Source organism: Diospyros lotus, chromosome 14 (genome assembly GCF_014633365.1).
Source record: "Diospyros lotus cultivar Yz01 chromosome 14, ASM1463336v1, whole genome shotgun sequence".
Classification (NCBI taxonomy): Eukaryota; Viridiplantae; Streptophyta; class Magnoliopsida; order Ericales; family Ebenaceae; genus Diospyros; species Diospyros lotus.
The window spans coordinates 7330265-7346554 of record NC_068351.1 but is presented as its reverse complement, the minus strand read 5'-3'; the positions used below and the strand labels follow the sequence as shown (position 1 = coordinate 7346554).

The following is a 16290-nucleotide window of genomic DNA, read 5'->3' as shown; positions in this document are numbered from 1 at the left end:
ATTGGTTTATTTTGATCTATGGGGTCCATCTCATGTTATTTCCACTGAAGGATATAGGTATTACATCATTTTTGTTGATGCCTATGCTCGATATACATGGCTATATCATTTGAAACTAAAATCTGATGCATTGGCCACCTTTATAACCTTTCATAAGTTTGTTGAATTACAGTACTTGTCCAAACTTAAGGCCATACAAACTGATAATGGTGGTGAGTTTAAAGCCTCTTTGCCCTACCTTCATAATCATGGCATTCAACCTCGATTTACATGCTCTCATACACACCAATAGAATAGTGTAGCTGAAAGAAAACATAGACATATAGCTGAGATGGGTCTTACATTATCCCGTGCTCACATGCCCTTGAAGTTTTGAGTAGAAGCATTTCAAATTGTTGTCTACACCATAAATTTGTTATCAGCCTCTCCTCTTTAAGTTTCATTCTCCCTTTGAATTGTTTTACCACAAACAACCTAATTACCTGTTGTTTCAGCCCTTTGGTTGTGCTTGCTTTCCTTATCTTAGACCTTATAACAAACACAAGTTTGATTTTCATTCCACCATGTCTGTGTTTCTTTGATATAGCCATGTTCAAGCTAGATACAAATGTTCACATCCATCGGGCACAGTCTATGTTTCTAGACATGTGCAGTTTAATCCTAATGAGTATCCCTTTACTATTCTGTTTCCATCCTCTACTTTCTCTTCTTCTCAACCTAAGTCAGCTTCTACTAGTTCTTCTACTCTATTCCTTCATTTTCTTCCTTTATTATTCTCTAGTTCTTCTTTTCCTCAAGTAGCACAACCCTTTATTCTGACCTTATCCACTCCTTTTTCTGCTAACACTTCTTCTTCTACTTCTCACTCGGCTCCTTCCTCTGCTCCGCAATTGGTTTAGACTACTTTACCCAAACATAAAGTTGCTCCAACTCCCTCTATTCTTAGATTTAGATTCTCATTGGGTTAGAGCTATGGAAAAGGAGTTTTCTGCATTGCAGCAAAATAACATATGGGAGCTTGTTCCCCTCTCCCCTGATATGGATCTTAGTGGCTACAAATGGGTGTTTAGAGTCAAGTATAATATTGATGGGTCTGTTCTCAAGCATAAAGCCTGGTTAATGGCTAAGGGTTTTCTTCAAACTCCTGGGATTGAATATGTTGAAACCTTTAATCCTGTCATTAAGACACCTATTATTCGGATTTTGTTTTCTTTGGTTGTTACTTTATGTTGGGTGGGATATTCAGCAAGTAGATGTCAATAATGTTTTTCTCAATGGGGATTTAATTGAAGAGGTTTATATCTCATAGCCTGAAGGTTTTATGAATTCTCAGTTTCTTTCTCATGTTTGTAGATTGCAAAAAGTCTCTTTATGGTCTTAAACAAGCTCCTCGAGCTTGGTATACAAAATTGAGGATTGCCTTGCAGGATTGGGGTTTTATAAGGGTTGTTTCTGATGCTTGTCTTTTTATCAAAACGACCTCTCTATATGTATCGTTCCTTCTTGTATATGTTGATGATATTTTTGTTACTCGCTTAGATTCTACAGCTCTTCAGGCTTATATTCGAGATTTGGATACTCGCTTTGCTCTCAAGACACTAGTATCAGTAAATTACTTCCTAGGGTTTGAAGCTTATAGAGATAGCAATGGCATTTATCTCACTCCATTAAAGTATACTTTAGATTTGTTGAAAACGGCAACAATGCAAGATTGCAAGCCCTATGCTACAACTATAAATTTTGGAGTTTCTTTGACTGATGAGGGTGACTTATTTTCTTATCCATCTCTCTATAGAACCATCATTGGTTCTCTCCAATATTTGACATACGCCAGGCCTAGACATTGCCTTTGTGGTGAATAAATTGAGTCAGTTTCTGGCTTCTTCAAAAGTGTAACATTGGTTAGCTTACAAAAGATTACTTCGATATCTTAAGGGAACTATTGGTTTGGGCTTGTTGTTTGCTGCTTCTCCTAGTGATTTGTCCTTAACTATTTACATGGATGCAAATCATGCTGGTTGTAAAGTCACTAGGAGGTCTACCAATGGGTTATGGGTATTTCTTGGCAAGAATTTGTTGGTTTGGGGTTCAAGGAAATAGTTTGTGGTGGCCAAATCTGTTGAAGAAGTTGAGTATAGAGCTATTGCATAGGGTGTTATTGAGATTTTATGGCTAAAATCTTTTTTTTTTGAGTTTGGTTATCCATGTGTTAAAAACCTAGCAGTCAAAAGCATAACTGAAAATCTTGTGTTTCATTCACACACTAAGCACATTGAGATTGATGTGCATTTTTTTCGGGAGAAGGTGGAGAATGGTGAGGTTGAAATTAGATATGTCCCTGCCCTTCATCAGGTAGCTGATATTTTCACTAAGGGATTACTGAGGGATAGGTTTCTGTTCTTGTGTGTCAAAGTTGGTCTCACGTTCTCACCTATGCATCAGTCCTACTGCTACTCCAGATAAGCTAAAGCCCAAGTCTTCTCCTTCTGTCATGGGGTCTGATTTGAGGAGGAATGTAGAAGGAAATAATGCTGAGTAGTTTGTTGTGTATTTCTCTTGTGTTGTGCCATGGTTGTATTTGGTTGTAAACTGTTATGTTGTTATAATTAGGTGTTGTATTATTTAGGTTGTTATGATTGCTATTGCAAGTTGCAATAGTTTGTTATTAAGGTTAGCTGATATAAATGTTCAGCCATGCCTTTATTTCTGTAACCTTGATTCTTTTCAATTCGTTCAACGAGTTCATCTTTCCTTTCTCTCTTTTCTCCCTCTCTCTTTTTTTGCATTTCTTTCCGTTTTCACCTTGAAGCTCTTGCTTCATGGTATCAGAGCCCTAGACAGACGTTGATGGCTTTTAATCATGAATCCGGTTCTTCCTCTTTCCCTTGTTCCTCCTCTACTTTGTCATCGGCCTCACAATTTGACTTCTCAGCGGTTGCAAAGGCCTTCAATTATATACCTATCAAGTTGGATACCTGCAATTATCTCTTCTGGAAGGCACAGATCTTGACGACAATTAGGGCGTTCTATCTCCTTCCATTCACCAATAAATCTCTGCCAGCAGTAAAGTATGTCTCAGATCCAGCTTCCAGCGAGTTTGATTCTCAGGTTGTCAAATCCTGAATACCTTAATTGGATCAGATCAGATTAGCTAAGATTAGCTATTACTAGGTTGGCTCTTTTCCCCAATAGACAAAGAGGTACTCGCACAGGTGATTCACTGTGAATCATCTGCGGATGTATGGTCCACTCTTGAAAATCTTTATTCTCAACAAACAGTAGCAAAATCGTTCCAGTTAAAGCAACAGTTGAGGTCAGTGAACAAGGATTCACTTTCTGTAAATGATTATATTCTCAATTGATTCATGAAGTTCATTTGCAACTATAGCATCTAGATTCTTGTTTTATTTGTTAAAACATTAACTTCATACAATATTATCCGTTTATTTTTCCCTGTGGACTTTGTTTTTAACTATGGTCCTGATGTATTAGATACTGCCTATCTGGTTAGATCCTATATGCTACAAAGTTTCCATTATTTTAGAACTGTTAAGATACATGCACCGTCCAGATTGGTAAACTTCGGTTGCACCACTGAATTTTCCCACAGGTCTGATTGAAGACGATAGTTTCCTCCTACAGAGGTGAAATGACAGCCTTAAAAAATTCTTTTTGAATTAAAATCAGTGCGTAGATCATCATCATCACAAGCCTTAATTCTGATAGGTGGGTCAACTGCATGGATTGTAGCTCAGTCATTTTGTTTAGAATTCATGTTGAGAAGATCTGACAATTTTCATGTTGACTTCCCACTGACTGCCTAATGCAACCGTCCTTAATTGAGCTTAGGACTGGCTGTGAGGAGTAATACCATTAAAATTTGAAGTCTTGAGAGGATGCCCCCAACCTAGCTAGACCACTTCTAGCCACTGACATGGCAGATGCTCTTTTATTAGATCATACAACACACCATGTCTTACTCCTACTAGGCAGGCCAATTACATAAATTCTAGCTTTCCAATCACCTCTCTTTATGACTGTATTTTCTATAAGACTATTATAACCTATGTCATGCTTACGGATTTTTCACTGGCAATTTTTGTGTGTGTGTGTCTTCTTTACCTCTTTTGCTAACAACTCCTTCCATTCTATCCATTCTCCTCATAGGAATATCTATTGGTCTTTTTCTCACATCACTAAATCATCTAAATTGTCTCTCATGCATCTTATCCTTTATAAGAGTCACTCTATACTTGCAATAAAAACATATCAAGTCTTTATCCTAGCTAGAGTTGATGTATCCTTATTATGGATAATCTCTTTTTTATTTATTTTTTATTTTTTGGGGGCGTGGGGGAGGTGGAGGGGTATGATCTCATATCTACTACTAAAACATTTTGGTGGCATACAATAGAGCTGGTCTGATAGCTGTTTAGTAAAACTTTCCTTGTAGCTTTAAAAGGATTTTGCAATTATATAAAATGTCAAAACTCAAAAGCACTTCTCCATTTTAACCATCCTACTTTAATTTTGAGTAATATTCTAAGCAATCCTCTTGTCTTTTTGGATAATAAATTCAAGATATTTAAACTAATCTTTGCTTGAGATGATTTGATTTTCAAGTCTTACTGAAATATAACTCACACATTTATTTTTACTAGATTCACATTCTATATATTCAGTCTGTAATCTTTTCAACTTGAAGTTTTTGGACTCTAAGGAGTCTCTCTCTAATACCTTGAGGCTCAAGCTTATTATTGATGCATTCTTTTGTCTAACCACCAATACAATAGCATCCAGAAATAACAAACACCAAGACATCTCTTGTTGAATGTACTTGGTGAGTTCATTCTATCATTGGTACAAAGAGATAAGAGCTCAATGCAAATCCTTGTTGCAGTCAAGCTGAAATTGGAAAAGTCCCAGTATTGTAATGTAGCCCTAGTCCTCACTCCTCGGCTAGGTTCTCTTATGATTTGTTTGGGAAGATGGTTATTGAAGAATTTGTAAGATTTTAGTAATGAACCTATGTCTTGTTGATTGTTTTTCTATTATTCTATTTGTTATTGCATCTTAATGTCTTCATTAGTTCATTTATTCTCCCATCTTCTAGAGATTGTCTTTCTAATCTTTTGCTAGATTCTACTCTCTTATATATATATATATATATATTTTTTTTTTTCAATTCTCTTTGCTTGAGTTATTTACTTCATTGAATATTACATGAATGAAATTCTTCCATTGTTCTAGTCTGAATTTTCTATAGGCTTTTGCTTGAGTTAAAAAGTAACCAAGAAGATTCCTTCATCATTCTTTGCATTAAATTTCCCAAACTTATCATTATTGTTAAATTGAAGGACTTATATCCAAAAGCTTAGAAATGTGATACATTTAGCTTTTCATTATACATTAATTTGACATGAGTTTTCCTTATTACTTGCCTTATCATAAATCTATTTAAGATGTAACAAGCTTTGTTTACAGCTTCAGCCCATAAATCAGTAGGCAAGTTGTTTTCTATAAGCTGGTTCTAACCATTTTTGTAGTGTTTTATTTATCCTTTCTACTACTACATTTTATGAGGTTGTCTTAGGAGTGGAGAATGGGTGAGAAGTACTATTTTCCTCACAAAATTCTAGGAATAATTTGTTTTCAAACTCCACCATAGTTATTGCTAATAGATCCTTTTTTTCTTTTCTTTTCCTTTTTTTTTTTCCTAGTTCTCTTTGTATTCTTTTAGCTAGTCTCACAAAGGATTGAAATGCTTCATCTTTTGTTGCTAGAAATACTTCTGTCTGAATCTTGAGTAGTCATCCATTAATGTTTGCCTCTCAAACTCCTCTTTTGAATAGGCTTGGGTACATTCATGTGTAGTAATGGTAGACACTTGCTAGTACTTGCATCAAAAAAGTTTTTTTATTTTTTTATTTGAGTGATGTTCTAACTAATTTTCTCTTGCAACAAACATCACCTCATTATGTGTTCACAAAATCTTATTTTTGGTAGTCCAAATATCAAATCTTTCTTAGCCATGTTCCTAATCAAGTGTGGGTTCAAATGGCCAGTGTCAAATCCCCAGATTTGACAAAGGAATATTCAAGAATTGGAGAAAAATTTAGAGGGAGAGAGAAGATGCGAGAGAGACAGAGAGAGATGATTGAATGGAGAGAGAAAAGATTTAATCTCATTCATCGCATGATATCATATTCTCTGGTTGTGGCTTTAAATATACCCTCCAGTTGGAATACAACCACTGGAATGTACAACCAATGAAGCATGGCTACTCCTAACTAACTAGGTACTATCCCCACGCACGACATAAAGGAAATTACATTTACTATCCTACCCTTAGGAATGTGACAAATACCCCCCTTCCTTGAAATATTTCTTGTCCTCAAGAAATTAAAAAAGTTGGGCAACTCAGGGGAATTGTTTGAGAAGATTAGGCAACTATTCCCAAGTTGTGTGATTAGGGTGCAGGTGACTCCACTACACCAAGACTTGGGTGAGAGGTAGGGAATTTTGATGAAACGTGAAAAACAGGGTGGATCATCACTCCTTCTGGTAACTACAACTTGTATACCACCTTCCCGACCTTGGCCATTTGCCATGACCCTACGAGCAATAGAAGGGCAATATCGCAATAAGGTTACAATAGTTTGTTAAGAGATATTTTCTATTCTGTTAGCAGCACATGGGTGCTATTATGAATTCAATTTAGCCAGCTAGTTATGCCTATAAAAGGGCTACTTGTAAGAGGATGAGATGTTATGTGAAATGAGATTGAAATTCTATCCTTTAATTCTCTCTATCCCTCTCTCGATTCTCTTTGATTTCTCCCCCCTTTTTGATAATTTTTCTCCCTCCTCAATTCTCTCTTTCTGATTTTTCCCCTAATTCCAATCTCAACCTTAGGTAACCATAGGAATGTGACATTTGGTATCAGAGTTGATCGTTCTTCGGTTATGATTTTGTTGAACTCATAGGAATTTGGTTCGAATGTTTGAATTCTGGCAATGATCTAAACTAGCGGTTCTCGACTATTGACAGGTGAGTGCGAGCAGCTTTTCCAATCAAATTCTAAGGAATCAAAGGATAGGTCATAGCCGAGAGAGCAAAGCAACTCTCGGTTCGAAATTGAGAAGTGAAGTAGAGTCGGGTGGTTTTTGGTGGAAATTTCAGCGAACTCAATTAGCAAGTTCAAGCGAGAAGGAAGGCACAGTCGAAAGCAGATCTAGAACGATCACTAAACATTAGCGAGTGCAATTCAATCTAGAGGAATTCTCAGTTGTTTGACCTAGGCGATCATTACTTGTAAGCCACAGAAGCCGATTATAGGTTGCTGACTTGGAGGCACTAGGTTATCGTGAGGCTGTTCCTCTGCTGTTAATTGAAAAAGCATTAAACGATCTCCGGCGAGCTAGATTAGAGCCAAGATATCGTCGGAAATCCCCCTCGCATGAAGTTGGATTAGAATCGACTCTTTCGATTCCTCAGGAGACTGTAACAGAGCAGTTCCTTGGTCGTCGACTCTTCCTGCTCTAGTTAATCGAGTTAGAATTTAAGGCGAAGTAGATCCAGATCTCGCTGGATTGCATTTGAGGCGGATCAAGTTTCTAGGTGACTTTCTGAAGTAGTGGTTGAGGTGGATTCAAGTTGCGTTTGCTAAATTGAGGGTTAGGCGAGTATTGGAAGCAGTTAGGCTGTTACAATGGTGAGTTTTCAAGGAATTGAACGGTGGAGATGGCCAAAGGACTTTTTGAAAGTGTACAGTCTATTGAGAAAACAATCAGGGAAGAATGTGCTGCAATAGTAAAAGGAATCAAGGATCTTAGTAGACAGCTGGATGAATTTTTGATTCTATTTTCACATAAATTTCAGGTTAGTATTTTGGCTGAATGTTTTTCTAAGTAGTACTCTGCTTCCTTAAATCAACTTAAAGACGAATTGAATAACCTAACGCAAGAAGAGTCTGTAATGGATTATAAGGTCAAATTTGAGGAATTGGAAGCGCTGATACTTAATTCTCAACCGACCTTAAAGGAATCTTACTTTGTGTTGAAATTCATTGATGATCTTAATGATGCATTGAGACCTATTGTGAAAATGATGTCTTGCCACGGTATAACAAGCGCCTGAGAGGCTGAGGCTTCATGAAACGGCATTGGAAGCCATTTCTATAAGGCACAAGCGGCAGCCTAATGGTTATACTAAGAGCAGTCAGCAAATTGGAGGTATTCCTTAGACTGCAGTCTAAGGCCCTATGATTAGGACTGGTTGTTGCAAGAAGTGAGGAAAGACTTGAATTGGAGCAGATCATTCAAGATGACAAGGGAAGAAGGGCAGCTACTGGAGGAATTATTGAGGCTCCACCAGAGGAGAAATCCGTTGAAATAAATCCTGTTACAATTGCCAAGAAATTCAAAGGATAGCCAATAAATCATGATGAAGTATCATGGGAACAAAACATTGATTCCTTGGTGATGCTGGCTAATAGTCAGGCCGAAGATGAGGTGAACTAGGATCTAGATCCTGCAGAAATGGCTGGAGTTTCTTTAGATCATACTGGCCGAGTTGGTACCTACTTTTTCAGTTTTTCTCTACACAGGAAATTGATGAAGAGTGGCCAAAGATTGATGAAAAGGCTGATAGGTACAGCTTAAGGGTTGTCTTCTTTGAGCTATGGCACCTAATTGGATCAACTACGAAAAGGCATATTGTTCTTTCTTATCTTAAACAGAAGCAGGAACTTCTTCCAGCTTGGGTTGCTGAATTCCCAGATCCGGTATCCGTGTTATAGCGCTTGATGTCCCCAAGTCCTACAGATCTTCCACCTGCCGCTGAACTACTCCAACATACTTTGCCTGTTCAAATGGAATATGAATTGTTAGACAATGTGTTGCAACAATGCATAATTCAAAAGACCCCAGTGATTATGACAAAGTTTTGAATGCTATATTCAATGAGGAGATTCTAAGCACCAATGACCACCATGAGAATGTTAGAAGAGTAGTTTTGGCTAGAAAGGATACTTTCCCTATCTAGTACGCAGATTTTGACACTGAAGTTCGGGCCTAGGTTGTCACAGTAGCAGTGGAAGTAATCAGTCAGCATTGCACCAAGCATTTGGAGATAATACTTATGAGGTTGCTGGGAGATTCTCTGCAGCTAAATAGGAGTGTTTACAAACTTTTTATTCATGGAGGAGACAATATTGAGCTTGGCCACGAGCTGCAATTACCCTTTGTGAATTGGGTTGTTGCAAACCAAAAATCATCTTCCAAAAGCCATTTCAGCAGCATACTTTGTTCGTTCATCCACTTCTGGCTGGCCCCTCGGTCCGGGAAAGATGGGTGCTGCCATGGCTCGAGGAGGGAAATCCACTAGCAGGCTTGCGTTGGGCTGTCGCGAAAACATGGTGAGGGCACTCAGCTGCTGGCTCAACCCCAAAAACTCTTCCCGGATATTCCTCTCCATCATCAACACATCTGCTCGATGTGGCTGACTTCCTCTTGGGTGTGTTGGATTCCTGCTTCAACCGTCTCTAGCCCCTCGTCTACTTGCTCATGGTTTTGTCGGAGGCCCAATTCCAAGGCATCCAACCTCGACTCCAGCTGTTTCATACGTGTGCCTTCTGCCATACCTCACCTCCAATTCTTCCTTTGGTTATGCTATTAGGAACTGCCGACCGTGTAGAGCGTCGATTCTGCCTGATTTCGATCCGTAGAGACGCAAGCACGATCTCCTCCAAGTTCGGTCCACACGATCGATCCTTCCACGGACGTCTTGGTCGTGCTAGCAACCCTAGACGCCTTTAGAGAGAACGAATTTTTCTTCTTTTTTTCCAACTTCTTAAGTGGCATATAAATAGAGTTCAGAACCCTAATCATACCTTGGAAAAACCCGAAACATTTTAGGCCTGGCCCTTAATCACATTGGGTTGACTCTCTCTTTTTTAATTGTGGAATGGGCTCGATCTAAGTGTGTGACCCCTTAGCTCCACTATTAGACTAGATGTAGGGTCAATTTTATTGGGCTATATCAAGGCCCAACTTATATTAGATTAATTAAACTCTTTAATTAAACTAATGGGCTTCTTAATTAACACATCTCATGGGCTTCTTAATTAAACTCTTTAATTAATAGTTTTTAGAATTAATTAAATTAATTCTAAAACCCTACATATCATGGTTAACGTCTAGCAACGTGCCATGAATACCTGGCCAACGATGAAAAAATGCGGATCTTTTCAATTGCAATTATTGTGCAGTAAAATCCTTTCATCGATATATGTCCCGATTGAATTTAGGATATGATTTTTTGATGAAATCCTAATCATTTAATAACTTTGTATTCATTCTAGATTTACGACTTGATAGGCGAAATCAAAACACCTTTTGATTTCCACCTCACCTTGGCTAAGGATTTTCTCAGTTATGAAATCATCGGAATACATAAGACATCCTCTTATCTTAATGATGAGTGATGAATCCTATTTCGATATTCACAAACCTTCATATGTGATAAGGCCACGCCCAGTGATAGTTTGTCAATGACTCCATTAGAATCCAAAAAAACACCAAAGCGTAACCAATCAAATATAAGACTATCATGATGTCTCAAGTCAAAGGATCGATCTGCACTATTGCAACACAAGAATTCCAATTCGACATTAAACAATAACCATTAGGAATTCTATAATGGGTCAGTTTAGTGTACTTATTCTTATAATAAGCATCCACATATATGCACTAGTATCCTCACACCAATGTCTATGAAACAAAACATCCTCCTGAGTGAGCATGCATCATATGTGCTAGTCTATCCGAGTTATTAGTGTCCAATTTGAATAACCTTATGACTAGGAACATTTAAAATCAAGGCTTATAAAGAATATGTTTCATGATTGTCATCTCTATGCATGACCATATTTCACAAGCCTATTTGATTTATGGACTTTGTCAAGTATGGATTGCAATAAATAATAACGACAACCATCAATGACAAATAAAAATATAATTCCTTCTAGGAATAATTTATTGAAGATAAAGAATCCCAATGTAAAGTATGATCAACTACATAAAACACGATTGGCTTGTGGGGTACAACTCTAACATCTGCAACTAATCACTGGCTGCAATTGACATTGGCCGTGGCACCCAATTTCTCATCCGACCCAAATCGTGAACCCCCTATCCATCCACGTTGCCAACTTCAACGGAACTCCTGCACCAGTCTTCTGCTCAGTTGCGAATCTCTTGGCTTTCCGTGTCACCTCCTTCGACGGACTCCTGCACCAATCGCGAACACTTGTCTGTTCGTGTCGCCCCTGGTGTGCTGGCCTATCGACCTGCCTTCGTCCTGCTGCCAAGACTGCCGGCTCTAATACTAATTATCAGCTTCTCAGAGCTGGCAAGGGTATTATAGGATTCTGATGGCTCTGATACCAATTGTCAGCTTCTCAGAGCTGGCAAGGGTATTATAGGATTCTGATGAGAGAATCCTGAAGGAATTCGGGGAAGAGAGAGATTGAGAGAGGATAGATTCTTTCCATTTCATGCCTTTTTGGCTGTGCCCAGTACAGATAATTATAATCCATTAGCTGCTGTATCTTCTAGAATGTACACCAGGAGAAGCTAGCTATTAACTGCCTAGGTACAACACTAACAGCTGACCAAAAATTTTGGACTATCCTACCCTTAGGCTATGACACATGATACGAACATCTCTTTCTTGTAGCTGCATTCTCATGGGAAAACTCTCTCTCTCTCACATATTAGGTTGGCCCATAGCCGTAGGAACCCAAGAGGTGGGGTGAATTAGGATTGATTCTAGTAATAATCTAATCCAAAAGCAGTTACAAATATAGTGATAACTTTTTCTAGTTTTCTTGGTTCTTCGTTGCCTTTTCAGGAAGATAATTTTTTCATGAAGATAATTGTACCTTCGTCTTGGCTGCTTTAGTTAAATCTATCCTTATTTTTACCAAACCTTATCATTCTGCCGTCCCCTTTTAATTTTGGTTACCTGCATAAATTGTGGGATGGATGGGGAAATGTAGTACCGGTCACTTGCATGATGTCTTATTCAGATGTAATAAAACATGTTTTTTGTCTGATCTCATGAATTCTGAAAATGGAAATACTACAATTGCTTAATTGGGATAACCAGTGCCACTGAATGGTTATGCAGGTTGCTCAAGGTCAACTCGAGGAAATTGGCAATATGAGACACAAGCTGACACTGCCACCTGTTCCTCCTTCCCTGACAACAACCAACCAACCGATGGAAGTAGCTACTGTGGTTGAACCCAACCTCCCTGCAGCTCATCCTATCAGCACTCCTCCATCTTCATTGGCCCAACCCGTGATTTCCTTTTCCAGCCTGAAGTCTAGTGAAGAAGAGAACAAGAAGGCGGCAGCTGCTGCAGTTGCTGCTAAGCTTGCTGCTTCTACATCCTCTGCTCAGATGCTTACGTCTGTTCTCTCATCTCTCGTTGCAGAGGAGGCCGCCTCCATGAATGGTGGTATGAAATCAGCGGGGTTCACCTCAAGTCTACCCATATTCTCTCCAGAAAAACGGCCTAAACTAGAAAAACCGATGCTGGTTACAGACACTAATAGTTCGGACATGGGTAGTACAGGCTACTTTACCTCTGTGCAACAGCAACCCATGGCTAGCATGCCATCTACAAGTATGCAACCCATCTCCCAAGCCAATCAATTACCGGCTCCATTTCAGCCACCGCCACCTCCACCTCCTGTGCCACAGGCAAACCAATTTGTCCAACCCGGTGGTCTGATGATGGGGGTTATGCCTTACGGATATGGTGCTAGTAGCCTGCCACCTCCCCCTCCCCTGCCTTCACATATTGCAATGGGATTAGCAAGACCAGCCCCCCAGCCGCAGCCACAACCACTTCAGTCCCCGCAGCAGCAGGCTCAGCCATCGCAAAACCAGTCGCAGCAACCCACAAATGGGGGATATTATCGGCCACCAGGTATCGGTTTCTATGGGCAAAACCCTCAGCCGTCAACGCCCCCGGTTCCCCGGCCATGACGCCCAGCGAGGCCGGGCCATTTTGTACATTAATAGGCATCTTTGACATCATAATGAGTTGCTTTTGTGTTTTATAATGTGTACTTTTACCCGTAGATGTCCTCTCTGCATACAATCCCCCCCCCCCCCCCCCCCCCAACCCATCCAAGCTTCTTGTACTGCTTTGAAATGATAGCGAAGTAGCAGTAAGTACCATTTTACTAATGTTTATAAAGTAACAATTCGTGCTTACAACAGAGCTACAGGGGAAATCCTCGTATGCAGCCAGCTAATCTGTTATCTATTATCCAATCTGCAGTCATGGGGACACTCTTTTTAGGATCAATAGATTTTTCATAAATGCTTTGTTGAATGATTATCAACGATGTAGCAGCTTTATGCTTGTGACCCAACAACTCTGGGCTATCGTGTTATTACCCGCTTGACTTTGTTGTGAATTTGTGTTGAAATATTATATTATATATATATATACATATATTCATAAGAATCATTTTATAAAGGAACATATTCGGTGTTTAGCTAGATTATTTGAGAAATCTGTATCTGTTTGATAAGTGATTTAAGTAAAGCGTTTGTTTTTTATTTCTTTGATGAATAAGAAAAGTGTTTTTTAACAATAAAATATTTATGTAGTTAATATTATTTGTTGACATGTGCTATGTAATTTTAATGTTAATTGAGGATAATTTTGTTTACAATAATTTCATTTTTTGCTTGTGATTGGAGTCTTTTTCGGTTATACAAATAATTTTTTAATCGTTTAATTTTAAATTTTTATTAAATGGATGAATGTTTAATTATAAAATAAAAAATAGAAAAGTATGCTTTTTAAATTTTTTAAAACATAAAATGTAAAAGAAAGTTTAGTTATAAAGTTGGACTTTAAAATTAAAAAAAAAAAGTCTTCTACAACTAAAGGCAAGTTTTGCTTTTCCTTTGTAACCCAAAAAAGAACTATTTAAAAAAAGAAGAAAACTGACCAAATATATTCACTGAATCGCTTTATTTCAACAGAAAGCGAAAGAGGCCTTAGACGCCTTGAATTGAAGCCCTTTAACAAAACCCAACTAATAACAGCAGGATTATGGATGAAATCAACATTTTTATAATTATTTTAGTCCCATTAAAGAGCGTTGATAAAAGAAAGATTGATAAGAAAAGCAAGAGCTTTGAAGAAACTAAGAGCCTAATTAACCAATTCATGACTCTTTGTGTCAAGATAAAAAGGTCAAAAAGAATTAATTTATAAAATAATAATAAATGAGTTAACTCAAATTAACTGGGTTGACCTACCATTAGAAGGCCGTAGAGGATCAGATCTCTTGTGGTGGATGACAATCATGAGGGTCTCTCGCGAAAAATGACCCTCCTCCCCTCGAGCTGGGCACAGTAGCCGTAGGGTTCTCTTGCAAAAGTTGGCCTTTGTGGGCCAATCGCAGCAACTGCAAGGGTTTTCGACAGAAGACCACCCCTACAAACAAGGTGCGAGAGACCATTGTGGGAAATAATTCTCGGAAGGGGTAGTCTCCCTCCACCAATGGTAGCGTGTAGGCCAACTACAGTCCAAGGCTGCCACATGTCGATTGTAGCCTAAGAGTTGATCTCAGTGGTGGGGTAATCTCGCCCCTCGAAAGTGAGTTTATTGCTAGAACATTTTTTTTAAAGACGATGTCTCATGCAATGCGCAAATTGAGTAATTTTGACGTCAAAAAATTCCTTCAAGAGAATAAAAATCATTTGCAACAAATAAAATGTTGTTTATAAGAATCCTAATCTTAGATAACTTATGATTACTCCATAATCTTTTATAGAAAAGGTACATCTCTAATATTGGTTTCAATATATGTTTCATCGTTTTCTTATCTGATTTAAGTATAGAATTGTTTGTGCAAAAACTTTCCTCTATTCTTTGATTATTTCTTCTTTACAGACTTAAATAGGTTGATGATAATATTTTCAATCAAATAAATCTATTATTATATCTCAACAACAACAATCACCAAATCAATCTTCACATATTCTATCCCTAGACATAGAGGTTGGCACGATGTGGTTTAGGTGATATAAGGGAGAGTTAATATGCCAAACCACATATTCTATCCCTAGACATAGGGGTTGGCACGATGTGGTTTGGGTGATATAAAGGAGAGTTAATATGCCAAACCACATATGCAGTTTGGCGTTAAACCAAACAACGCAGTCTAGTTTGATGTGATTTTCGTGGTTTGTGCTTCCTTTACTGCTTCATCTGGTGCTTTCTCTTCGCAGTTTCGGAGGCCATAATTGTCAACGTTACCTAACAAAATAATTAGATTACATGAAAATTGAATAAATACAAGATCAAATCACCTAAGAATTGCCAACCCCCAAAACAGTCAGTACCAGCTACAATCACCGCCATCAGCAACCACCGTCGCCCGAATATTCACATGATTAAAGCCTACCATTAGAAATGTCAAGTCAAGGGGGTTAATATATCCAAAAATGAGGCAGATCTAACGGCTGGATTTTCGTAGATTTGATTTTTTATCTTCAATGAAAATGAAAAAACATTGCCAATCAGCACCGGCCATCGCGACTTGCAGTTTTCTAGCAATCATAGGCAACCCTCTGACACCCTTACCCCCATCGACTAATATACTCAAAAACTAGTAAGATCCGACAGTTAAATCTTTGTAGATCTAAGTTTAAATTTTCAATCAAACCCAAATCACGTGTATATATATGTATATATATGTATATATATATCATGGATCTATTCTAAAATAAAGTTGATAAAATTAAAAGACTTACCTTCTTATAGATAAGAACTACTTTCATAGTAAAAGTCCGATCGGATTCAAAATCGGACGGTTGGATTTTGCAAAATCGATGATTTACAATAGTACTCTTAGAAAAGAATGTGTGTGAGAAAGAGCGAGATTGTAACATGAAATTATAAAGAAGGGGAAATAAGTCAGTTGAGAGTCTTACATTTAGATTTATATATTTTTTAATTTTTTATTAATATAAATACTTGATCGATTTTATTTTTAATCAAATCGAGAAATCTTAAATCGCAAATCATACGATTTGAGTATTTCTCAAATCATGCTACTAGCTTGAAAGAATCGCTCGATGCAATTCGGCATGATCGGTTTTCATAGTTTACCCGTTTGTTTTTACGCCCCTACCTAGACTGACATGCTTAATGCGAAAGTAACTATTTTTAAATTAAAATATAATATAATT

At 38.0% G+C, this 16290-nt stretch overlaps 1 protein-coding gene across 2 annotated transcripts in view; it reads left to right on the top strand.

The window, feature by feature from the left end:
* The window catches only part of LOC127789664 (UPF0400 protein C337.03-like), a 63924-nt gene extending 50428 nt beyond the window's left edge, over window positions 1-13496 (top strand). For both annotated transcript variants that reach the window (XM_052318607.1, XM_052318606.1), the window contains exon 8: window positions 12193-13496. In XM_052318607.1, the coding sequence (XP_052174567.1) occupies window positions 12193-13059 (867 nt within the window). In that variant the 3' untranslated portion in view covers window positions 13060-13496. The remainder of the gene's footprint in view (window positions 1-12192) is intronic.
* Window positions 13497-16290: the final 2794 nt, after the last annotated feature.